Source organism: Eucalyptus grandis, chromosome 8 (assembly GCF_016545825.1).
Source record: "Eucalyptus grandis isolate ANBG69807.140 chromosome 8, ASM1654582v1, whole genome shotgun sequence".
Classification (NCBI taxonomy): Eukaryota; Viridiplantae; Streptophyta; class Magnoliopsida; order Myrtales; family Myrtaceae; genus Eucalyptus; species Eucalyptus grandis.
In genome coordinates, this window is record NC_052619.1 from 73671191 (window position 1) to 73696512 (window position 25322).

Sequence of the window (25322 nt, forward strand, 5' to 3'; positions counted from 1 at the left end):
GAAAAAACCTAGATCTTAGTTTATTTATATATGGATGACAATTTGAGAGCAAAAAGGTCGAAGGTTAGAGTTAATTGATTGGACTAAAGTGAGACTCGTGGCAATAATTAGGACTAAAAAATTAGTGGAGCTTTTCTATGGTTATAGCAATGAAAATGGTCGGCGGTTGGTTGTTTCATAGTCCCATTCTTCTCTTTCTGGCCCATCATCGATGATCGGCTGCACAGCAGAGGCAGATGCGGCTCCGTCCTCTCCGATTGAGCTGCAATGTGGTTCGATCGAGGGAGGAAAAGGGAGCAAAGCGGACAGACAACATGCGAAGAAGAAGATGACGAAGAAGAAAGAGGAGGAGGTGGGAGAGAGATGACGCTACTGTTGTGTGAGAAGGGGCCATAACGGTTATATATAGTGTTCTGAATTTGCCCCTCGCAGAAAAGGAAAGTGGGTTAAGCGTGCGAGGTCAAAACGATAAATTGGTGATCGCTTATTTCCGCAAGTAATCAATGTGGCGGATTTGTTTAAATTTATTTGATTTGATTTTATTTGTATGCAGTGGTAATTGTATCAACGGCTACAGTAACTTACTTTGGAGGAAATAATTCGAAGAAATAGAAGTAATAATTTTCCTTGTAATTGGGAAAATGAGCGAGCCTTGATCCTTGACATTCTTTTTAATTATACTTATTCTTTTGACCAGAAAATTTTTTATACTTAATAAATAGCTGATAAAGTCTCATGGTAGTAATATAACTTATTGTATCACAGATACAAACTGATGTTTTTAATTTGTATTTTGTGTACGTAAAATTAGCTTCAACTTCCTCGAATTACATTTGCGTTTGTAAGCATTTATAAATGCAAAAAAATTATCTTGCAGCTCATAAATTAACTTTTGACTCCATAAATGGCCCACAAAAATAATGAACTACAAATAAATGTCTGTAATCAGTCAATTTTGCACAAAAATAAACTCCAATAAGGATGTGTTTCTTTCACAAACGTTTTGAAAAACATTTTTCAAAAATTGATCACTTTCTTATAAAAATGATAAATGAAATTTTTTTCCAATATCTACAAATATATTTTGAAATAAAGTATTATCACTAATAAAAAAATTCTTTATTAACTAATGATTTTAAATGATACAAGTAATTATTTTAAAAAAATATTTTTCAAATCATTCATTTTTTTGTGAAACAAACAGATCATAAATATCTATAAATATTTAATCGGTAAATAGTCATAGTTGAAAGGCGCTTTGAAAGCATAATCTAGTGAGAATAGCAAGAACCACATCTCCACCTAAACTAGAGTTATCTTAGATGGCAATATGAAGATGTAAAACGAGATTTCTTTCACCCAACAACAATGGTGACATCAGGGCAAGGTATGTTTTTAAATTGTATATTTAGGTGCGTTTGGTAACTATTCTATTTTTGAAAATAATTTATGCTCAAAAGTAATTTTTTTATTCTCTTCCTGGATGGATGAGTTTTTGAATATTGAAGGCGTTTGATAATCGTCCAAATTTTCTATTTCCAAAGTAGAAATGCGTTTGATAGTTATCTTAAATTCTTTTGCAATTTAAAATTCTTTAAATTTTGTTAATAATCTTATTACATTTTTCTTTTTTTTTATTTTCTTTTTTTCCTCTTCTTCTTCTCTTTTCTCTAGCCGCCGCCGACCTCGATGATGGCTGGTGACTTAGCAATGTCACGATCAATTTTTCAGGTGTGAACCACCTAGGGTTTGGCTAATGGATTGTTAATCCTAAACTTAACTCGGGCTCTCCCAAGCCCATACCAATTCGCGACTTTCGGTTCAAGTTCTTAACATGCAAATTTTTTTAATTAGGAGTCGCCACTAATCTATTTTTGGTGGGTTGATTAGAAACCCAAGTAAAGTAACGAGGGATTTACTTTACTCCTACGAACCAGAGATTTATGAATTCGGGGACTTGGTTACGCTAGAATTCTTTAACGCCCTTTCGGTACCATTTCTTTTTATTTTAAAAAATGTTTGGCAAGCAGTTTGGATTGATTTTAAATCCATTTCCTAACATGTGAGGTGATCATACGGTAGAGCCGTTAAACGGGTGGGTTGGGTCGGGTTTGGGTCGGGTCATTAATGGTCCGACCCAAATTGACCCATTAACCTATTTATGACCCATTTATGTTTAATGTAAATTTTTCGACCCAAACCCGACCCGACCCATACCCAACCCATACCCGACCCGACTCAACTCATATTAATAAAATATTTTCATATTTAACAAATTTAGAAAAACTTATTCCTATGTTTTTTTTAAAGATTATATTATTAAAATACTTCCAAGCTTTTATATATATTACTTTTTTAAAAATTGTATTGCTAAAATAGTTTTATACAATATAAATTTAATGGACAATTTTTATAAATTTTAAAATAATTATTTAAAAAATTGAAATTTAATTTTTTTAAATTAAATTTTTAATTATTTTTATTTTATTTTTAAAATATAATTTTCTTTTTCTTTTTCTCTTTCTTTTTCTTTTTCTTTTCTTTTTTCTTCTCCTTCTTCTTCTTCTTTGGCCGGCCGCCGGCCACGACGACGACCGGCGACCGGCCACAGGCGAGCCTCGAGCTCACCGGCCAGGCGTCGGCAAGCTCGAGTCTCGCCCAGATTTAGCGAGCCTCGAGCTCACCGATGCCGGCGAGGCCTCTCCGCTCGCTAGATTCGGCGAGCTTGAGGCTCGCCGTGAGCGAGCTCGAGCTCGCCCCTCATCGAAACTAGCGAGGCTCGAGCCTCGCTCGACGCCGTGAGCTCGCCCCGCCGACGCCGGCGGCTCGAGGCTCGCCGACGGGCGAGGCTCGAGCCTCGCCGAGCGCCGACGAGGCCTCCACCTCGCCGGATCCGGCGAGCTCAAGGCTCGCCCGGTTGGTCGCCGGCCGCGCCGTGCCGGCGACCGGAAGGAGGAAAAGGAGAAAGAAAAAAAAAAAAAAGATAAAAAAGGAAGAAAATAAAAGAGAAAATAAAAATAAAAAAATTATAATTTCGATTTTTATAAAGTTAAAGAGAGAAGGGAGGAATTATAATGTTTTTGTAAAGATGAGTTTTCAACCCAACCCATTTAAAAACCCACTTAAGACCCACCTATCTTAAACCTTTAATTGTGAAACCCATTTAACTATCTTTTGTTATAAACAAGTGACCCATTTATGACCCATTTAAGATTTAAATGGGTCATAAATGGGTTTATGACCCATTTTAACACCTCTATATACGGGTACACAAACCACCAATTTAACACCCAAATAAACAATAAATAAATTGCAAAAACTTACCTCCAAGCAACGAAAGCATATGCAATGTTAAATTAAAATCCACATCAACAATCCTAGATATGATTTCTAATTAACACGCAATTTATTTTTATTTTTCTTTTTTTGTTTTCACTTAATTAATAAAAATCATGCAATATGCAATGCAATGTTAACTAAATGACCTAATTCCAATGACATGTAATTTATAATTAAATGCGCCTAGTAAAAATACTAAATGACATGCATCTCAATGAATCTAATCCTAATGATGTGCATATGACATTTTTTGTATTTTTCATGAAATTCGAAATTTGGTGAAATGTGAAAATTACCTAACTAGATTAAGATCCTATTTAATTTATATTAGGAATTATGTTGAGCCATATCCTAATTTAAACTAAAATATTATCTTAACCTAAATAATCCTAAAATGCAATATATCTAAAAATGCCTAAACCTATAATAAATTAAAAAAATTATCTAAATTAACTAAGTGCAATTTAACCCTAATATGCAATGACATGCAAAATATGCCATAATTCTACATGACAAGTGTATGGTGATTTTTTTTTATTGTTTTATTAATTTTCAAAATTTATAATTGCAAATGATTAAACATGCAACTCAATTTAAAATCTAGCAACCTAAATTGATTTTTTTGATTTTTTTTTAAATTTGAAATAAAATTCCTATTCTAAAGATGTAAACCCTAAAACATGCAATATTCTAACTCAAATATATCTCAAGATAAACAAATCGATTAAGACAAGACAACTCATTCAAAATCATCAAAATATCACACATCATTCAAATCGAGGGATAATATTTCACTAGTAAAATCGATAAATTAATCTTAAGCCTTAAAGATCAAAATATCAATTTTATTCCCACTTGATTAATTATTTCATCTAAAGCCTTATAGATGAAATAAAAATTACTACGCGGTTGCAAATCAAGTGATATATTGAGATTTCCAATTATACATGAGAAATAGGGAAAATTCCAAAATGGGACCCGGTGTCATATTTTTCTCAAATAAGGACCAAGTGGATATTGTTTCAAATAGGGACCTAAAGTGCCATCACTTTCAAATAAAAGATAGAGTTGATGTTGTTTCAAATGATGACATAAAGTGGTTATGTTTGTTTCAAATAAAGACTGACTTTTCGACGATCAAGGTATTCTCGTCATTTGCCATTTTTCGACTATTTTTCCTTCCCTTTTTCTTTCCTCTTTTTTTTTTGGTTCTTCTTCTTCCTCTTCGCAAGTGGCCTACCGACCATCTAGTGCCCACAGAGGGCTTGGCGAGGGCCACCCACGTCGGCCACAGGCGAGGGATGGCCTCGTCAGCCCTTTATAGTATCTAGCAAGGGCCGACCTCATAGATGGCACCTGGGTGAGGGTCACCATGCCCAAGCAACGCCATCCCTCACTTGTGGCTGGTGTGGGTGGCCCTCGCTGGCGAAGGCGACCCTTGCCCAGCCTTTTGTGGGCATCACTGATGGCCAACAGCCATCGACAAAGAGGAAGAAGAAGAACTAGAAAAAAAAAAAAAATGCTAAATGACAAAAATACCCTTGACTGGTCGAAAAACTTAGTTGGTTGGCAACCGGCAAGGTCGGGTCATTATTCTGAAACAACCAAAGCCACTTGAGGCCCTTATTTAAAACAATCAAAACCACTTTAGGTCCTTATTTGAAATAAAGTTCACTTCTGATCCTTATTTGAGAAAATAAAGCGCACTTGAGTCCTTTTTTGAAATTTTTCCTAGAGAAATATTTCAAACAAAGAAACCAAGATATAAAAATAAAATAAGATAAAATAAACTAGCCTAATAAAATAAAGCAAATCTACCTAATTCGATTTTTTTTCTTTTTTTAATAAAAGAAAATCTTGACCACCGGTTTGGGGCTCCGACGAAGGGTTCCGGCAAGGGCACGACGAGCAGCACGTCCGACGCGGGGCAGCGAGGGTTGACGGAGCTGGAGCGCGGATCGTGGATCGCGGGTCGTCGGGTCACAGGCTTCGAACGGTGGGGCGCTGCAGGGACGGCAGGAGGCCTCGGGCGGTTGCGGCGCGGCGTCGGGTGCTGGCAGAAGGAGGCGGAAGCGCGGGCGAGCGTCACAGCGGCGGCTATCGTCGGGAGTTTGCTGTCAGACGGACTGAGGGCTTTGCAGCAGGCGCCAAAAAGCGGTGGGGGCGCGGTGGCCTGCGGCTTCGCGGCTTCTGGGAACGGTCCGGCGTTGGGTTGCAGATCTGGCTCGGGTCCGCTGCAGAGGGCTGCGGCGAAGGCGCGGCGAGATCGGGCGGCGGCAGAAGTTCAGCGAGGGGGTCGCGGGCATCGTGGACGATGGAGGTGCGGTGGAGCGACAGCTCGAGCAGCAGGGGCGGCGTCAGGTCGTCGGAGCAGAGGCGGTGTCGCGCAGGCTTGGCCGCAGGACGCGGCGGTGGTCGTCGGGCAGGAGTGTCGCCGGCAGAAGGTTGAAGAAGAAGAACAGTAATTCTTCTTTTTTTCTCTCCCTGTTGCACGTCACTTCTTCCCCTTTTACTGTTGCTGCAGTATCTTTTCTGCTTTCTGCACTGCACCCCCACCTTTTCGTCCCATCTTTCTCTTTCGCTTGAATTTTCTCACGAAAAGTTCTCTCTCAATTTTGCTCTCAATTTTTTCGACAAAATCTCCCCTACGTACAGCCGTGTGTATCGATGTGTGGCCTCCCCCACAATTTACCGTACGTGACCCTTTTTATAAGCCCAAAAATTGTATCTTGGGGTATATTTTATTTCTAATTTTGCTTGAGCACAATACCCTAAATATATCGATAAAATATTTTTCGCATATTCCATCAAGAAAATTCCCCCTTTGTGCAAAAGTGCATCTCCCAGTGTATATTATCTATATATGTGAAAAATCTTAACAAAATATAACAAAAAATAAAATTTTCCTAAACTATATGCCATGTAATTATGATTTTTTTTATTTTTTATTTAGCAAAAATTAACCCCAAAAATTTAGGTGTCAACAAGCAAATAAGGGCCAGCAACCTCATCGGAGCGTTGCTAAGCCCCGGTGAGGTCGAGCCTCGTCAGTCGAGCTCATTGGTGACTATGTGAAGCTCAGCTCGACTTGGCTAGGCAAGGTTAGCTGCCCGAGCCTCACCCAGCCACCGGTGAGGCTTGCCCTCATTAGGCCACTACGAGGGCATCATCACCTAGCCATGACGAGGCCGAGGTCATTGGCCATCATCGAGACTAGTGATCGGCCTAAGGAAGAGGGAGAAGAAAATAAGGAAAAGAAGAAAAGAAAAGAGGAAAGGAAAAAAAAAAAAAAGAAGAGAAAATGGGCTTGATTTAAGATTGTTCTCTGGAATAAAGAAGTAATTTTTTTTATATCTTGGGGTGCATTTATTTTGCGGAATACATTTTCGGGAAAAACATTTTCCTCATTTTCTAGCATTTGGGTTACTTAGGAAAATGAGTCAACGGAAAACGTTTTCCTAGTCAACAAATGTTTTCCTAATAGAGCTTAAATTCAGGAAAATAATTTCCCCTTTGAAAGGACCAAAAATGTTTTCGTAATCTACCAAAACTTAGATTTGATGCTTTGATTACAAACAATTATTCTTATAAAAATATATTTTTTAAAAGTTTGAATTTGAATTTTTTATTTATTTAAAAAAATTAAAATTTGGAAAACATTTTTAAAATAAAAATTAAAAATTAGAATTTGCTTCCTTTTCTTTTTCTTTTCTTCCTTTTTCTTTTTGCTTCTTCTTTTCACTCGTCACCTGGTCACAAGGATGACCAGTGAGTTTTTGCTTCTTCATTTTTTTTTTTTTTTTCCTGTGATGAAGTATGATTATTTTTTAATGGGATCCAAACGGCAGAAAACATTTTCAATTATACATCGCCAAACAAAGGAAAACAAACCGTATTCTTGGAAAATGCTTTCTCGGAAAGCATTTTCCTTTATTATTGAGTTTTTCGCGAAACAAACGCACCCTTGATTCTGTTTCAAATCTATTTCTGATTATACTCAATTTTTTTCATTGGATTTGGGTTCTTTCCTTGCTTGAGTAAGAACGAAGGTTGCTAAAAATAAAAATTTGCAAGAGAGGCTACTTGAATCAGAGAGGAACTAGTACACATAACGAGAAAACGATTCAGATTCAACATCTTTATAAGTTATCGACTCATCACTAACGGTTCCCTAAAACATGCACCGGTTTTCTTTCTTTTCAAAGTCAATCCGTCCATGAGCAAACCCCATCACGGGAGACGTCGTCGATGATGCATGAAACTAGGTGGGCCCCTCCTCTTCCACTAGTCCCTGGAATCAACCGACGTTCCATTGTGGCACGCCCAATTGGTCCATTCCTATGAAGCAGGAGCAGCACTAGCACGACAAACCTTTTCCATGGAACTAAGATTGAAGCGTGTCTTGAAAAATCACCCGCAAATCATGTCACCACTGTTTCTTCAAGATCCCATTGCACAACCGCATATTGAAGTCGAAGGGCATATTCCAGTTTCCAAAGCACATCTCCCAAAATCAGATTTAACTCCCTCGGTCGGCCAAGCATTTCTGAGCTACCCTAAAAAAGATTAATCAGGACTTGATTTTCCACATGGAACTAAGATTGAACCGTGTCTTGAGGAATCACCCACCAATCATGTTTCCACTATTTCTTCAGGGTCCCATTGCACAACCGCATATTAAAGTTGAAGGGCATATTCTAGTCTCCAAAACACATCTCCCATAGAAATCCATTCAACCCCACCGTCGGCCAAACATTTCTCAACCGTTGCCCCCAAACTCCCAAAGAGAATCGGGTCTGATTTTACCCACAAGAGTAGGGTCTATGTCTTGAGGAATCACCCACCAATGATGTTACCATTGTTTCTTCAGGGTCCCATTGCACAACCGCATATTGAAGTCAAAGGGTATATTCCAGTCTCCAAAGCACATCTCCCATAGAAATCCAATCAACCCCAGGTCGGCCAACCATTTCTTAGCCATGCCCCAAACTCCCGAAGAGAATCGGGTATGATTTTACCCACAAGAGTAGGGTTTATGTGTTGATGAATCACCCACCAATCATGTTACCACTATTTCTTCAGGGTCCCATTGCACAACCGCATATTGAAGTCGAAGGGCATATTCCAGTCTCCAAAGCACATCTCCCATAGAAATCCGATCAACCCCACGGTCGGCCAAGCATTTCTCAGCCGTTGCCACAAACTCCCGAAGAGAATCGAGGTCTGATTTTACCCACAAGAGTAGGGTCTATGATCTGATCCAACTGCCCTTTCTTTTGCATCTTCATTGCCCATGCCGCCAGGTTCTTCTTCTCCTCGGGGAGTGACGGATCAACAGGGGGTCTTGCGCAAAGGACTTCAAGTAAAACCACCCCAAATGCATACACATCAGATTTTTGTGTTACTTGAGACGTAAGGAAGTAATTCGGATCGAGGTATCCAAAAGTCCCTCTCACTGATGTAGTGAAATGGGTCTGATCAATTCCCGGCCCTCCCTTGCAAATCCCTAAATCAGCAATCTTTGCCATGAGGTTCTCATCAAGCAAAATATTTGTAGACTTCACATCGCGATGGATGACAGTTATTTCATTGCCAGCGTGAAGGCATTGGAGCCCTCTAGCAGCACCAATGCATATCTCAAGCCTCTGCTTCCAGCTCAGGCTCCGACGGCGAGAGCCATAAAGATGGCTACTAAGCGTGCCATTCGCCATGTAGTCATAAATCAAAATCATCTCACCCTTTTCATCACAATACCCGATCAAAGAAACCAGATGGCGGTGACGGAACAGTGAAAGGATCTGGATTTCAGTTTGGAACTCTGCAAATCCCTGTTGGGACTGAGGACTACCCCTCTTAACAGCTACTCTTGTTCCATCATTTAATTCTCCCCAGTACACTTTTCCAAAACCACCTGTACCAATGACCTGGCTCTCATCAAAGTCGTTCGTGGCCTTCCGAACAGCCACCAACGGAAAGCGGTATTGATCACCACCACCGTTCCTGCTTACTGGGATTTCTCTTTTTCCATTTTGTAAGGGCTTAACAGAAGTCTTTTGATCCTTCCTACTCTTCTTAAATGAAGCGGCGGGGCCCTTGGGGAGAGACTCCGTCCATGCTCTGTCTAAGATCAGGCGTGGCGTACCTTTAGTTCTCTTACCTTTTGCTGTCATTCCTACATCGGCCAAGCCTTTGCCCTTCTGCTCAGATGACTCCCCGAGCTTTATAATTCCATGCCTCACCCCTTGCGGGTTATCAATTTCGGTGGGAGCCAAGTCCTCCAAAATGCCGGCCTGTGCTGGTGTCTCGGGAATAAGTACTTCCTCCTCTGGCATCGGACATTCCTTCCCATAAAAAAGTTTCCAAAAGGGGCTTGTCTTGTGCTCTTCGGCTTTCAACCAATCGCCAAAATTTCCATCACCAATCTCCTCCAACCCGGCTTCTTTGTAGGGCACTTCCTCACAGCTAGTCATGTAGTGGCCAATCTCCCACATGAGTAGCAATAATGAGGAGTCGTTCATACTTAAAATCGACCCAAAATTGATCATCTTCGAAGTTCACCACAGCCCCTGATTTTAAAGGGCATGATAATTCCATAAGCACTCGAGCCCTTCCAACTTTGCACACGCTGCCCCCTTTCGGTTCTATCTTCACCTCCAGAATTTTACCCATTATTGATGCCACTTCAAGCAGCGCGTTCTCAGTAATTCGAATTAGAGGCAAGCCAAGCACTTGCATCCAAAAGGCACAATGAGTGAATTCATGACAGTGGATTGGCAGCTTAGGGTTTAGTTGTTGGAGGATAAGCAAGTTATTTGAAAAAGACCACGGGCTAGCTTCCAGTACTTTTCTCTTCTCCAAATCCGAGCTAAATGTGAACGAGAATAAGCCTGGTTCCATTTGGTCACAAACCACGTTCTCTGTTTTCCATTCCCTTTTCATGGTCAGTAGGAATGCTTGGAAGTTAACATTAGGTCTTGAGTGTAGTTTCCCCAACGAGGTAAGGTTGAATTCTCGCAATTTCTCCTCAGGAATTTTCTCGTGCACTCTGACTATAACATCTTCAGACCACATTCTTCCCATTCTTCTACGAAGTGCAGCAAGCCTAAGTTCCTTTTCCGACTCTCTGTCCATGGTTGACTCTGTCTTACCACTATAGGACACGCCCGAGCAATGAATCAGAATTGGAAGGCTGAGCAAGAAATAGACATGAAGAACAGCGTGAGAGAAGCTAACCAACAAGTCAAGACACCACGGAGCTTGCAGAATTGCAGAACAGTAGGAAAAAAAAGGACGACGAGAACTTTATTTTCAGCTTGCAAAGGACACGTAAGGGTTATGGCTCGTGCATTAAGGGAGCTCCATGAACGGCTTCAGCGACCAGAAGAGGTAGGGTCCGTAACATTAGGTTTAGTTTGGAATTTTGGGGCTAGGGATTAAACTGTGTCGGGTATTAGGCATGAATTATGGTGCGACTGAGCATAAATGAATTTCTTCATGGTACAGGATTGGAGGAGAAAGGAGGATGTCGGAACATGAATGATATACGGATATGGTGTTCCAAGATGAAACAGAATGATAAGGGGGATTGATTTTGGAAGAGGCTCCATGAGTAGGGTGTCAAGGAAGAACTATCACCATGGATAGGGAATACTCCACCAAGGGAGAGACGAAACTCTTATCGAAGAAGAGAGAAACCCGACCTCCATATTCACACTCAGTTTGAATGGAGTAATTAGGGGGGTAAAGAAGAGATTTAATTAATTATGAGTAAAAAGGAAGAAATGATTTGAAATGATTGAGTTATAATTTTGTTTGCATGCTAGGAGGGAAAAGAAATGAAAAAGAACGTATTATGATATATATAGGATTTCTAGATGGATGTAAAATAAAAGAACTAGTGAGATTGAATAATAAATTTATCAATTTATATACAAATACCTCAAATATTTAAAATGAACATAGAATTTACTAGACCACTTCCTTCTAGTCTCTCTTAGGACCATTTCCCTCCCTTCATAATCCCTCCTAATCCTGTAGTGTTAGAGCATATATTGAAGACCAAAGGACCACACATGAGACATAGATACTGAGCTCCCTCCTTTCTTGCTTCACTTAGCAAGATAATTGCAGCTTAGTTGACCATATAAACGTTCACATGTAGCCATGAGCAGGATCCAAAACACCATGTAAAAGGCAAAGCGACATGGTTTTAATCACTTTATGGGAGTACAAAGAAAATGGCAAGTGCATTTGAGGTCATCATATAGAGTGGTTATACTGCATATGCATACACGGCAAAACAGAACTTTGCTCAAAATTCTTGAGCAGTGGAGAGAAACAATAAAGGCCACAAACCCCATATTTATCGTCATGATCATTGATAAGAACAAATTAACAAGAGTGAGCACTAGTTAGATATGACACTTACCTTGACAACTTGCAACCTTTCCCTCAATCAAAGGCAATCAAAGAGGAAGAAAAAGAATGTCGCACAGAGTGGGATCTATCATAAAAGGAAGAAAACAAAGATGGGTTCCGAAAAGCAACGGCAGCAACTCTCCATGCTAGGAACCTTCAAGCTGATATATAGAGGAGAAAAGAGTAAACCACCAGTGTAGAATTCTTGTCGTTTTCATACTAATTGCCGCGTGCAAGAAACTTCCCCGATGTTAACAAGAGTCAACGCTGGTCTTCGTCCGCGTTTGTCGTTGCTTTTGATGGCATTGTCAAAGCAGGTGCAAACTATTAAAGTATTTGCGATCCGACCTTATTTCCTATTATCATTATTTTTCCTTTTATTTTGTATTCTATTTTTTGAAACTTTGACAGTTTGTTGAGGAAGATATAATGTGCGACTTATGATACTGTCATATTAGTTAAAGACTCGATGCTACAAACCGCGTCTCTAAGTCAAGACGCAACATCATCCATTGCATATAGATGCTAAAATAACATCCTACGGTTAGTAAGCTAATGAGAACTCTGTGCCTCAAGAACCTAAGGTCTCTTGATGTTGGATGCAGATTTAGAATTGTATGCGGAAAACTACAATACTTCATTACCACAGTCAGAAATTTCAAAAGGAATGATAACATTTGTACACATCAGAGAAAAATTATATCCTTTCGGACTGGACAGTCATCCTAAAAAATTGAATTGGCATAATTTTCTGACTAAGCTAAACATGAAATACATGTACAATACTCTTCGTGCCTTGTCTCCATAGATTGTGGGGTTTTGACCCTATTTGTAGTTTCCAATAGTTCCCAAAAAATGTTGCTGAACACGCGGGCCAAGGGGACCGACACTCATATTCCTTGACTCCTAAAACTGCGTCCTGTATAAGAATCCGGCCTTGAATGCATAAGCTAGAACTGTGCGTCCTACGACTAAACTTGCCCAAAACCCTTGGTCTTACGTTGCTAGAAAACATGTGGGCTTCAGAATCTACAAAGAGCCTAAAATGGGGAAACAGATTAATCATTTATAACGTTAGATAGCATGCATGCAACCATATATTGAGATTCAGTTCAAGTATATGGAAAAGACTACATGAATGGTGGGGGCTGTCAAACTGCTAACTGTTTGACAGAACACCTACACCAAATCAAGTTCCTTTTTTAACTGCTAGCATTCATTGGACAGCCTTTTCAAGTCCATATCACAAGTCCTAGTTTGGTTGTGCTATCAAGACTGACGTTTGGGGTCTGCTGGCAATGGCATGGTGAGTTCAAGATCACATTTCAAAACCTTTTTAGGCCAGGAATAAACCATCAGTCACTGGTGGATACCTATGGAGAAGATGCATTCAGGTAAGTAAACTCAGGGAAGGTTATCTTTTATGGTAAAATATGTCTAACTTGTTTCCAGTATCTTTAACTATTCTGCATTTATGAATTAAGAGTTTGCTGCCTGTAAGAGAACTCCATGCACAAGATATTAGTTCAATGTTCTATGGTTCTTACATCATGTAATGCTTGAGGTTAAAATAAGCGAAGTATTCACTAGGGCCTTTACCAGGAAAACATGGAAAAGATCCAAAGTGGCTCACACAAAATGGTCATAATTTTGGGGTAATATAACATTTTAACGATATCAAGCGTGCATTTCTTGCAAGTCCTTTCCAGTTCATATGTCTGTTTGTAATGTCGTATCTGTTTCAAGTCTAGAACATCTTGAAAAGTTTTAAAAGGTTTGTTGAATGGTATAATTATGCAGGAATGCTGAATTATGCCATATACAGAGTTCCTCTGAAACTTTAAAAATGAGTTAATCACTTATTTGTACAACCTTGGCCAGAGGAAAGGTTGCTCATGATGTACAATGATGCCTGAAATTGGAAAAATCACTATGCTGCACAAAATTGGTCCAGAGAGCACCTTGTAGGTGCTCATGCAAATCAACTTCTAATCAGTCGATGAAATTATCAACAAAGGGAAGGATAAGCACAATCAAGGTCGATACAATGAGGTCTCTATAAATGCTGTAGTGCTCAAATTACTTCTCAGTACTGAAGGTTACAATCTTTGATTGTCCAACAAATTCAACAGTTGAATGTTCCTCCTCATAACCTATTTGATGTATCTCTTCCTATTGAGTTGGCTGCTGATGCATTTCTTTCTGGAAAGAACCTTTTCATACTAATGAAAAGCTTTTCAATATACTAAAAATTATTTACCCACATCTGTATTCGATCTCCTCATCTCATGAAGGAAGACGGAAGTGTGAAGCGGTGTCGTTTAAGGTAGAGACAGATAAGGTGCATAAGGATACATGAAGGGGGTCACCACCAACTTCCTCTAGCAGAACTAGTAGGTTACCAGAGGCTTGTAGAAAGGATCGAGGCACATGATACCTAAAAGAAGAGGAAAAAAAGTAAAACGAAATCAATGCTTGAGAGTGACATATAATTCAAATCTATATAAACAGGAGAGAAGTATGCAACTTTTTGATGCCTAGCTACTTGCTCATCAAAAACTTTTGCGTTGACTTATCTATGATGGACTCTAAATTATCTTGTGTTTGTGTTCTGCCTGAAGAAGATGATGTGAAAGTTGCATAAAGATTTTATCAGGCTTTGGATAAGGGATGTTAATCCTCTCTATGCATGTATACTATCGTATTATTTTGGCGATTAAATGTTTCTGGAATTCCAGTTGCTTCTGTACTCATCCATGTAGTTAATAGACTAGCTTTGACTTTTAGGGTTCATTCCATCTAATATTGGCTGAACGATAGTTGTGTTGCATTGTGCTTTAGTTGTGATATGAAGTGCTCTAACTTGTGTTTTTGCTACTAAAAATTTTAAATTCCTAAAAGCAATTGTAAGTATTTGCAGTTGTGAGGATGCTGCAATTGTGAAGTTTAGAAAAGCTGCAACATCTCTTTTCACTGATTTAGCTGTTGGCAAGAAGCTATACCAAATGCCCTCTCTAACTTTTTTTCCTGCTTCACATTTGATTTTGATCTTATAGATAAAGTAAATGGCAGGATTGGTGTAACATGAATATGTTTCTTTGTGCTCCCAATGCACGTATAAAGATAAAGGTGAGAAATGTGTCCAGACTGTGCAATAGACTGAGAGTGGTGTATTAGTAAACAAGGGGCCTCAAGCATGGACAAATTTGAAGGTATGTCTCTTGTTTCCAAGGTGTCTAATGTTCAGCCTACTGTTTCACTATCCTTCTATGCTTTCATTGGGTAAATCCTTTCAGTTAATCTTCTTCTGTCCTCTCCTGGCAATAAGAGAATAATGCAGAAATTGAAAGTAATGTAACTTCGTGATTAAGTGGATTACTCTAACGTACAAAGTTTGCGATGGATTTCCATTAGCTGTAAGAAATGAAACCCAGTATCGACCAATACTTTGTCCATTCACCCAAGCTTCTCCTTTAGACATGGTTGTAAGATTAAATGCAAGCGGTTCACTGCCCTCTGGTGCATCAAAATAAGTCTGCAAAGCAGTATGATATTAGCTTATAATGATGAACAAACAACTTCATATGGTTTAAGCATTGTTTTGCTCACTTGTTTATTGATTAGATCTCAGTTTTCATGCCAACTGCAGATTTTTATTACAAAAACTTACAGGATTTATAACCAAAGTTTGAATTAGTTTTCTCCACCATCAATGATAGTACCTCATTTTCTTTTTTAGTGAAGGAAAATTAATCAAGTTGTAGGAGAAAATGTCAGAGCAAGTTAATCCCTGCCCCATTATTTTGTGATTACATTACTTGACCTCTCTTATTGATGATTCAAATATATTGCTACCTCTTGCTTGACACAGGCATCAATAGACCTGCAAGATATTATCCCATTTATTGGCATTGCTTTGACCTTCATATAAGAAGGGATCACGTAATTTACCTTGTACCAAGTAAGTGGCTGGTTCACCGTTGTTACATTGCTCCACTCAACATTGCCCAGGTTTTGTTCATTGTATATTTCTAACTCCTGACCAAGTAGTCCCACCTTACATAAGCAATAATAACATTATTAGCTATCAGTTGTTACCTTTTACATTATAAGAAGAGATACATTACTTTCCCCTTTTGCTCTGCTGTTGTATACTTGCTTATATAAGAGCTTACCTGGTATCCCCATGAATAGTGTGTGAAATTGTATGACTCATCTTGAGTGCACCGGATCTCCACCTCAGCCAATCCAGCATATCTTTTCTCTAGAAATGCTCCTGAGTCCTTGGTGATGGATCGTGTCAGTTGCCACATAAATTTTGCAAAATGACTGGATCTGAAAAGTTTAAGCAAATACTCACTGGTAGTCCAACCATTACGCTGAGTAAGGAAATGTTATTCATCTGATTATCCAACACAATTTTGGTCTCCATGGTGAAGTTTTTGACATCATGGCTTCCATGGGCCGATCCTAAATCAGCAATAGCAAGCTTAGTCATTTCATTTCGCAAATCTAGACTGCAAATTCTTTTTATTAACTATTCGAACTCTGTATTGGAATTTTTTATAGGTCTCAATATGACTATAATTTGGTCAAATGGTCTCAGTATGTCTACTTGCAAATTTTGGACCTACAGGTTGCGAATGAGTCATTTCTCTGTAAGATCACACTCCAGCAACTCATTAAGCGGTTCTTGGAACTTACCCATGTACTCATTATTGACAAAAGCATGTGTAACATGTCCAAGAGACTTGAGGTGAAGCACTGGTTCAGCACAAGTTGAGTCTGGCTGAAAACTGACATTTTAAGAAGTATGAAAATGGATGAGCTAAAGCATATTATCTACAAGATAAATGTTGCAATCACTTTTTGAGCGAGATGATCCTACCTGAATGCATACCAAAGGTAGTCGGATTCATCTTTTGTTGTATTCATGTGTTCTAGCAATGTATCTGCTCTTAATGATGTATCTAAGTAGCTGGGAATTACATCAAGAAATTCTTCCCACTTATCTGCACCTTCAAATGTCTGGCTGGATGTTGTGACTCTCGTACTGCTCTCACTTGTTACCTGTAAATAAAAGGTGAGAGAAAAATGACTGTCTTCCTGAAGGATGGCATTACATGCTCATTGCTGCTACTCATTCATCAAACATGGAAGGATTTACTGTGGATCATGTTTGTTAAGCAGATCAATATACTGGGGATCATGTTTGTTCTACAGTGACTTTTCTGTTGGTCAAAACTGGTTTATTTTCAAGGATTAACCTTCTTGTTCTTCTCATGCTTTAACAGTATACCTATGACAATCAATGGAACAATAATTTACAATAGCAATTGCCCTTCCATCTTAAGAATTCTAGACAAAGGAAACAAAGGAATATCAGAGAGTTCAATCACAAAGAAATAAAGAATGAAAGGTTGATGTGATATATTAGCACACTCCGTAGATTCCGTAGTAGCTTGATTTCTGTAAAGATGGCATATAAATACTGCATCCTTAGTGATAACAAATGTTCGAAGCTTAATTTGACTTTGCATGTCTTACCCTAAATACCAATGTGAGTGGTTGTGACTTTTGAGTATACATTACGACGATCTAAATTTTTGTCTGACTTACCTTTGCTGTGTTGAAAATCATGTTTTCACAATCTTGAAGAATACTAATGGACTTCGGCAGCAATTCAAATGATTTATTGCCAAACTGTACAGTAGCACTACTTTTTGCATCATTGTTTACAAGGAAAGCAACACATCCTCCCGTTTCTTCCTGGAAAACATAAGCCTACATCAAGAGAAAAACAGACCATAAGTCCATAACCATAATTGTGCATCTAGTTGCTCTTAATAAATTGAATGTTGATGAAGAATGGTGACCACCTCTTGGTACTGGCCTAAAGAAAAATTAGATTTGACTCCCTCCAGCAAAGTACTAGAGGAATTCTTGATTGCCCCATGCAATTCTTTAAGATGACCCCATTTTGGCTGCCTGAGGAGACCTGGATCGGTAAATTCATTAAAACGGTTTGCCTATCCATGAACTACATCGAATCAGATCATCTGCTGCTCACCGTATTCGTCGAGCGGAGCTTGATCATAATAACCTGTTATGAAATATGCAGCAGCTGTTCTGCCAAAATTCGTTCCACCATGGTACTGCATCGGAAAAGCAATACACATGTCATCTTTAGTTTTAGCACACACACAGACACACAGAGAGGCAGTGTCAAAACAAATCAGATGATAAGAATACATTAGTATAATAGGTGTACCATATAGTAATTGATATAACATCCATTCAGTTTTGCAATGAAGAGGGTGGCATGGAACGCAATGTCTTCAGCTGACCTTAAGTATGGTTCACCACCGTAGACTTGATAGCTTCACAAAAAAAAGAAGAAGAAGAAGAAGAAGATATAAATAAAAGCTGGTCTAAACTATAAAATCAACTTTTCTCTTCATTAATATTTCTGGGACTTTTGTCATTCTGTTGTTTCTCTTTGCTAAATCTGCTCAATAATCTTCTGAAAATAATGTAGATTGCTGAGGGGAAGACGTACAAGGACGTCCAGTCCTCTGTCCAGATAGCTGGCTTGTTTGGTGAGTTTGGCCCTGGAAAAGTTTCTCCGCATCTCATGCCATTGCACACATTTATCTGCCAGTCAAAGCAATGGTTGATGATTGATGGTTGTTCACTGAAAGTGCATAATTCTCGGTTTAAACCTAATAAGGTTCACTTACCACTGGATCCGGGGCATCATTCTGCTTACACATCACCCAGGGCACTCCTGTCTCAAGTGCAACGGCCATATTTGCTGCCCATTGGACATACAAGGGTCCTTGCTCGCCAAAAGCCGCTTCGATGTTCTGATACTCATTTTCTATCTGCACAAAAGGGTGCTTTGAGTTTACTATATTGGATTCTTGCAAGTTTTTCAATAATATAAGCAAAACCGCCTTTCGGGCTTTTTTCTACCTGGGACAGTATAATCGGGCCTCCCTGGGAAGCATATAGACCCTCTGATTTCATCAAGTTGACGACCTTCGTTGCGAAGTTTTGCATGTAGAACTACAACTCAAGATTCAGGACAGGAATAATGTCAATGACAGCTTAGTTTTTCTTATCTAGAAATTAACAGATTAGGGGTCAATGTTTTGGAATTTCTTTTATTTTATTTTTTTCCCGGAAGTTGAAGGCAAGAAAGAAGCACAGAGATCTTGGACATGACCACTATATCAATTCAGCTGCTTAAGCAAGTGGATTTTCACTTTTTGTTCACATACAACAGCAATAGTTGTTATATTGATTTGGGTCATCGTTTTACAATCGCAGGACACCATACCTTGAAGTTCAAAAGGTAGTCATATGCAGAACATCCTGACTCTTGTTAAAATTAAACATTTTACTTTCTACAGAACAGACTAATCATCAACTGTTTTGGCCTAACAAGGGCCTTGTAAATCAACAAAATAAAAATCAGAGTTGTTTTTAGTGTGAGCAGTGAATGCTTGGACAGCTAGTCATTGACTATTCAATTGTTGTCTTCCAATGAGTGGTCTCCCCCCTTGGTCGGAGTCACATGCACTAAAACGAAAGGAGGTACTGTTATGAACAGCGCACACCTAAAATCTAGAAAAATGGAAGACAACCAACTGATATTTTCACTTAGAATAAGAAAAAACCGAAATTTCATGGTGTCATATTGACTTTACACCATAATCCTACAAATTTAAAGTGGGGCACCAAGGATGTGGCATCTACAGAGAGATTCGAAGATTAAAAGTTTGCTGAACATTCCATGAAGAAACGAACAAAATGAAATTATGAGTTTGATGAGCATAGCCAACCATTTCCAATTTCGATTTTTTCTGTTGCGGAATACACTGTAATTTAGACAAATATAATTGATTTCACAACACATTTTTCTTTTTTATTATGACTATCTTTGTTGCGGAATACACTGTAGTGGCTAGAGAGCGAGAGAATTATAAGCGAAAGAGATTTTTTCAATGTCTTTTCTCCAGTGTTAATATTTAATTCTTTTTCCACTATTTTGTGGGGTCAAAGTTATAAGAAAAATGGCATACCTTGAAAGGTTCATTATTTGTTCGAAATGTGATTCCCGGAACATCATGTAACCAAAAGGGGAAACCCCTGCAACCCAGATAACACTAGTGATTTCGTTGATTATTGACAAATTTCTGCCGGAAATGACTTTTTTTGGTATAAAAAAAGGTTTTGTCTGGTTTGTAAAATGGCCGGAAATATGAATTGGCATATTACAGCACATACCCGTAGGTCCACTCTGCCTCAACGAAGGGTCCAATCCTGAGGCAAGCATAGAGCCCCTGTGCTTGGATTTCCTTGATGAATCTCACAAGATCATACCTTCCACTGAAGTCATACTGTGCAAAACGCAATTAAAAAAAAAAAAAAACGCTTAGAATAAATGAATCATGTGTTTCGACTAATTATGAATTAAACCATACTCTAACAGTGTGGTGTTAATGTGCTTTTAGTACCTGGCCTGGTCGCGGTTCATGCAAGTTCCAGAACACGTAGGTTTGGATCACATCAACTCCTCCTTCTTTGGCTTTAGCTATCAGGTCGGGCCACATCTGCACCATGGGTGAATGCATTGTAAAGCTCACAGAACGCCATGAACTCGTGGTGTGTATTAAATTGTGATTGGCCGAGTCTATCATGGTAGACTACAAAATTAGTCTGTCTGGTCCAGTGCTAAAGTGCTGTGCATGTGGCGCTTCTTCTGATATCAACGTGAAAAGAAAACAACAAGTCGATGCACGAGTCTCTTTCATTACTCCTTCTTGACAACCTGGGATTAAGTACTTCTTCAAGCATAACTTTTTTCTGTCAATCACTTGGTTCACATGCTTTTGTTCTGTTTCTGCAGTAGATAGATTACATGTGCACCGCCCTTTTATTTTCTTCCTGAGCAAGACGAAAGACAACATAAGGGGCATCAAATGCCGACCAACCTTTGAATTCTAGGCTCTCTTAGAGGGACAGGTGTCGAACTTCTATTGGCTAAGCTGAGCTGCAACATTTGTCACCCGTGATTCATTCATTCTCAACTAATTCCAGCTACAGCAACGGACGTTCTCCTTTTTCCTTCTTTCACTCTGAGATTAAAATATATTTTGTTCTCATCTCATTACAGATTACACCTGATGAGTAAATACTATGTTTGATTGAAAAATGATGGATACTTTACTAATGAGTGAGAAAAAATCACTTGCATTGGCTGCATTATCTATTGGAAGTTCTCAACTCAAAAGAGAAGGAAATCAACTGAGGCAGCGGAGTGTGAAAGCAGCACTGATTAGTAATGATTTGCTGCTACCAAAGCAGCTGTAACACAAAGTTGGCAGGATTTAATGGAAATAAACGTGCAAACAGGTCAAGAGTTGGTTGTTGTTGCTCTCTTGACGAAGGCCATGGCAGTCGAGTTCGAATAAAGAGTCGTTTCATCAACAATAAGATAGACAAGATCAACCGATTTCTTTCGAGTGTGGTTGGACGTGAGCAGTGGCAGAACTAAGGGCCGGTGGTGGCCCACATCTCCTACGTCCAATGTCCTTCATTATTATACAAGGACTATTTAGCCAGATGTGTCGGTCCCAATCTCAACCTAACATTTCCGGTCCACCATTAATATTGAGTTAAGCAGGAATGAGAAAATCATTAAGTGGACCTGATACGAAAAACCCAGATAAGAGCAGCAAGACATGGAGTGCCCAGGCGAAAAGGAATGCAGGACTACACAAGAATTTGGTGGTGCATAGAAGATTGTTTCAGCAACATTCATGGGTATCAGTTGCACAGAGAGAGAGAGAGAGAGAGAGAGAGAGAGAGACCTGAGGAGTGCTTCTAGGATAGTGGATAGAACCAGAGAAAAGGAGCTTCCTCTGGCCATCAATAAGGAGTGATCTTCCATCATATGTCACCTCTCCTCCTCTCACCCCTTCCCTCCACAATCTCGTCACCACCAACATCACCGCAACCAAATGCACCTTCCACCCCACCATCCTCTCTCTGCTCTCTCTCTCTCTCTCTCTCTCTCTCTCTCTCTCTCTCTCTGTGACTGACACAAATGGTTCTTGAGACTCGGTTGGAATAGAGGCCATTCCTTTCAAGTCTTTATAGTGTTTTATATGGGAAGTAGCTCTCTTTTTGTCCTGGCGTGTTGTGGGCTTCACATGTGACGAAGAGGTTGCTCAAGCCATAAAAAGAAGCCAGAAGTGATTATAGGTGGCGAATCCCTAATTTACAAGCAAGAACTTCCCAAATTTAGATTCTAAAGATAAAGCTGACCCAGAGCACCATCCCATCTTAGTTTTTCCCATGGACCTTCCAATTAAAGCCCTTGTCACTATTATAAGACTATTGATAACAATATAGGACTAAACTATGAACAAAAAAGTAGTTTTAAACTTAGTCTACTTTACTCTATGTACCATCCCTTAAATCTCTCATAATTTCTAGATTAACAATAAATAAACTTTATCCGACATAGTTCCAATTCTTTTCCAAAAATTGCACTAACTACACACAAAAATTTCCTCTTTATATCCATGTATAAATATTCTCTATGTTGGAAATATAGCTATTTGATTCTTGCCTAGATGAGGATGATTACCAAAAAAAGCCCTAAACCTATACGGGTGCCAATTCAATTCCAAAATTTTTTAGTTTTGCTAATTAATTCATAAAATTTATGATATTTTGTCAATGCAATCATCCCGATTACTTTTTAAAAAAAGGAAAAAAATCAAAAATAAAATATAAAATAAAAAAAATTGTAAATTTAAAAGGAATGCACAAATTATCTATATCAACATCGACAGCACCACGAAGGACAACTGATGTCTATGTCAATAATTGTAGGATAAAATTTCACCTGAAAGACTACATTAATAAATCGTCAAAAGGTAGTTCAAAGCCCCTGCAACCACAAATTACAGGAAACTGGCAGGCCATTAGGAGATTTATGCGTGGCGCTCTGGTGGTGGGTCCTGGGCTAGCATCACTTTTGGGGTTTATGTGGCGGCTATCGGCCAAAGCAGTTCCTCCAAAGACCGAAAAAAAATTTAAATAAATAAATAAATCGTCAAAAGGCTTGGACTAAGTTGGCCAAATAAGAAGGTTTATAATTAACTCGTTATCCATACAATATGTTTATAACTTTTTTGGTAATTCTCTTGCCCAGACACCTAAGAGAGGCACTGCAAGGAAACTTAGTACCTGCATTTGCTAAGTTCTTGTTCCAAACATAGCCTCTTTTAGGTGTGACTATCAAGGTTTGGTGGTCTGCTCCATGCAGAATATCATCTATGCTTCTTAGGATTATCTTGCACGGCTTCGTGGCTTGCCTGGAATTCTAAGCTATGTAATGCTCATGCGTGACCAAATTACCAATATCTTACACATGTCACATTGCGACGTCTTTTTCTTCCTTTTTTTCACGTAGACGTTAAGTCAACCCCCCACTTCGTTCACTTGTCTCGAGTCGAGCCTTGGGAAATCTCTCGATCCAATCCGCCAATGCCAGTCAGATCCGTTCGATTCATGGGCCTTAGAGACTAGATAGTAATGCTCACGTTCTTTATGCATGAGTTGGAAAAATATGATAGATACTTTATGCCAAACGGCTCTCTCTCTTTTTTTCTTTTTCTTTTTCTTTTTTTGGCTCGGAAGAAAAACATCATTCACTTCGAAGAGTTTTTTTTTTTTTTTTTCTTTTGTCGAATCACTTAGAAGAGTTTAGTGAGTAAAAAGTCCCTAGCCTCAGAGCAAACAAAAAGAGCAAGAGGGGGATCCAAGGCCTTGATTGCCAGATAACCTGGGCCTTAGCAACAACTAAATTCGTATCCTTACTGCAATGGGCCATTGGTTAGACTAGAAGATTGACTTTAGTATTTTTATTTTTTCTTTTTGCCGATAAAAATGGTGGATGCAATTGATATATTTCTAACTCATCTACCACTTATCGTCAAAAAAACGTAGAATTAAACTAGCCAAATTAAAAAGTTTATAAACTTTTTAACCATTCTCTTTGTGATAAATGACGAAGCACATACATAGCTTGTGTGACAATTGACGTATGTAGTGATGATACTTGAGATATCTAACATCTAATTTAATTTTAGAATATAATGAGGACATAACATTTTGCGTCTTTACTTTGAGTTCTGCCTAGATTTCACCCACATCTTAATTATTTAGTTAGGGTGACACTAATTTAATTAGTGAAGCGACAACTAAGAAAGCATGATGATGGCACCGACCCATCCCAAATCCATTCATTAAATGAATTCTTGAAGATATACATATATACATACAGCAAAGAAAACTAAAAAGAAAAATAAGGACCTCTAATTCTTTTGGGGTAATTTTTCTTACATCTTCCAAAGCTGAGGTATCATGTATGCCTCCAAGATAAAGAGCCTTAAATACTAGAAGAGAAGCATTCATTCCTAACAAGATTAAGTGAATAATCAAAATTATAGTCATATTACTTTTGCATTTTAATACATAACCAAAGAATTGAAAAAATACTTAAGAGTCCAAGGGCCCAAAAGTGCATGATAAGTACTACCAAAGCTAATTTGCAGAGGAAATTAAGTGAAGTGGTCCAAATACAAAATATGCGAAGGTATTTATGACTTCCCCTCCTGAACGTCCCAACCTACAGTAGCTAAGTGGAGAAGTAATATTAATCCTCATTAACAAATATACTTTTTTGGTACAAAATGAGCTACTTCAAATAGGTTCATTGCTCTAGCAAAGAACACAATTAACCAACGTGGGCTACGTATGCCCCCAATAATTTATGAGACATGCATTCTCCATTCACCAACCCACCAAGCGAAGCTAGTGGTTTCTTGATCCAGGCTAGTTAAAGTTAAAGTTCCAGTAAAGACCGTTTTCATGGGGGTAGAACCTTCCTCAACGAATATAATAAGATTTTCAGGAGGGTGGTCTTGAGCCGCCAAATTGCCTGAGGCTTATACTCTTTTGAATTCGATCAAAGATATTTATGATAGTGATACTCCTGTTCTTTTTTCTTTTAGTTTTTAGCTGGCAAGTTACTGGAAGTTTTCAATCTGATATTCAATATCGTCCTTTTTATGCAAGAATACAAATATTCTAACAATGGATAAGACTTACGGTGTGAACCCTCGATCCAAACAGTTCTTAGATAACTACGAAGAATCTCGTGACTCACCCTCTTTGCTTTCCTTATTTTTAGTGAAAGCCTTTTTGATGTCATCTCAGTGTACGAAAGGTAAGATTTTCCAAAATATGGACGAGAAAGGTCCAACAGGCTTTTGTAAAGGCCCAACCAAGTTTGGATCTATTCGTAGACTTTGGCCCTACCTATTCTTCAACCTCCGGTGGTCAACGTCGGCACCGCCGAAGAACCTTCGTGGAAAGCGTGCGTTTGCAAATGCATGAAAAAGGGACTCAAAAATGTTCATTTCACGGGGACTAGGACAAGGACTTGGACCCCCTTGTCTAAAAAGACATGACCCAATGTCTAG

General features: G+C 38.8%; 3 protein-coding genes across 4 annotated transcripts; 1 reads left to right on the forward strand and 2 right to left on the reverse strand.

The window, feature by feature from the left end:
- Positions 1 to 1368: 1368 nt before the first annotated feature.
- LOC120287531 (dirigent protein 10-like) lies at positions 1369 to 5804 on the forward strand. Its single transcript, XM_039300344.1, has 2 exons — positions 1369 to 1387; positions 5191 to 5804. Exons 1-2 carry the CDS (start codon positions 1369 to 1371, stop codon positions 5802 to 5804), a joined length of 633 nt encoding a protein of 210 aa, XP_039156278.1.
- Positions 5805 to 8377: 2573 nt separating this feature from the next.
- On the reverse strand, positions 8378 to 10597 carry LOC108954335 (probable receptor-like protein kinase At5g59700). The gene has a single exon (XM_018860139.2). The coding sequence runs from the start codon at positions 9882 to 9884 to the stop codon at positions 8526 to 8528; it is 1359 nt and encodes a 452-aa protein (XP_018715684.2). The 5' UTR covers positions 9885 to 10597; the 3' UTR covers positions 8378 to 8525.
- Positions 10598 to 13746: 3149 nt separating this feature from the next.
- Positions 13747 to 21873, reverse strand: LOC104415986 (beta-galactosidase 6). Of its 2 annotated transcripts, none has more exons than XM_010027435.3 (18): positions 21636 to 21873; positions 20280 to 20375; positions 20050 to 20162; positions 19845 to 19911; positions 18733 to 18825; positions 18498 to 18641; positions 18317 to 18411; positions 18029 to 18137; positions 17828 to 17912; positions 17637 to 17755; positions 17377 to 17541; positions 16646 to 16827; positions 16462 to 16553; positions 16118 to 16227; positions 15933 to 16040; positions 15709 to 15813; positions 15147 to 15292; positions 13747 to 14194 (listed from the first exon to the last, which is right to left on the reverse strand). In XM_010027435.3, exons 1-18 carry the CDS (start codon positions 21804 to 21806, stop codon positions 14044 to 14046), a joined length of 2151 nt encoding a protein of 716 aa, XP_010025737.1. In that variant the 5' UTR covers positions 21807 to 21873; the 3' UTR covers positions 13747 to 14043. The 2 variants fall into 2 exon arrangements, with proteins under 2 accessions (XP_010025737.1, XP_039154836.1); XM_039298902.1 differs by lacking the exon at positions 21636 to 21873 and adding an exon at positions 20757 to 20876.
- Positions 21874 to 25322: the final 3449 nt, after the last annotated feature.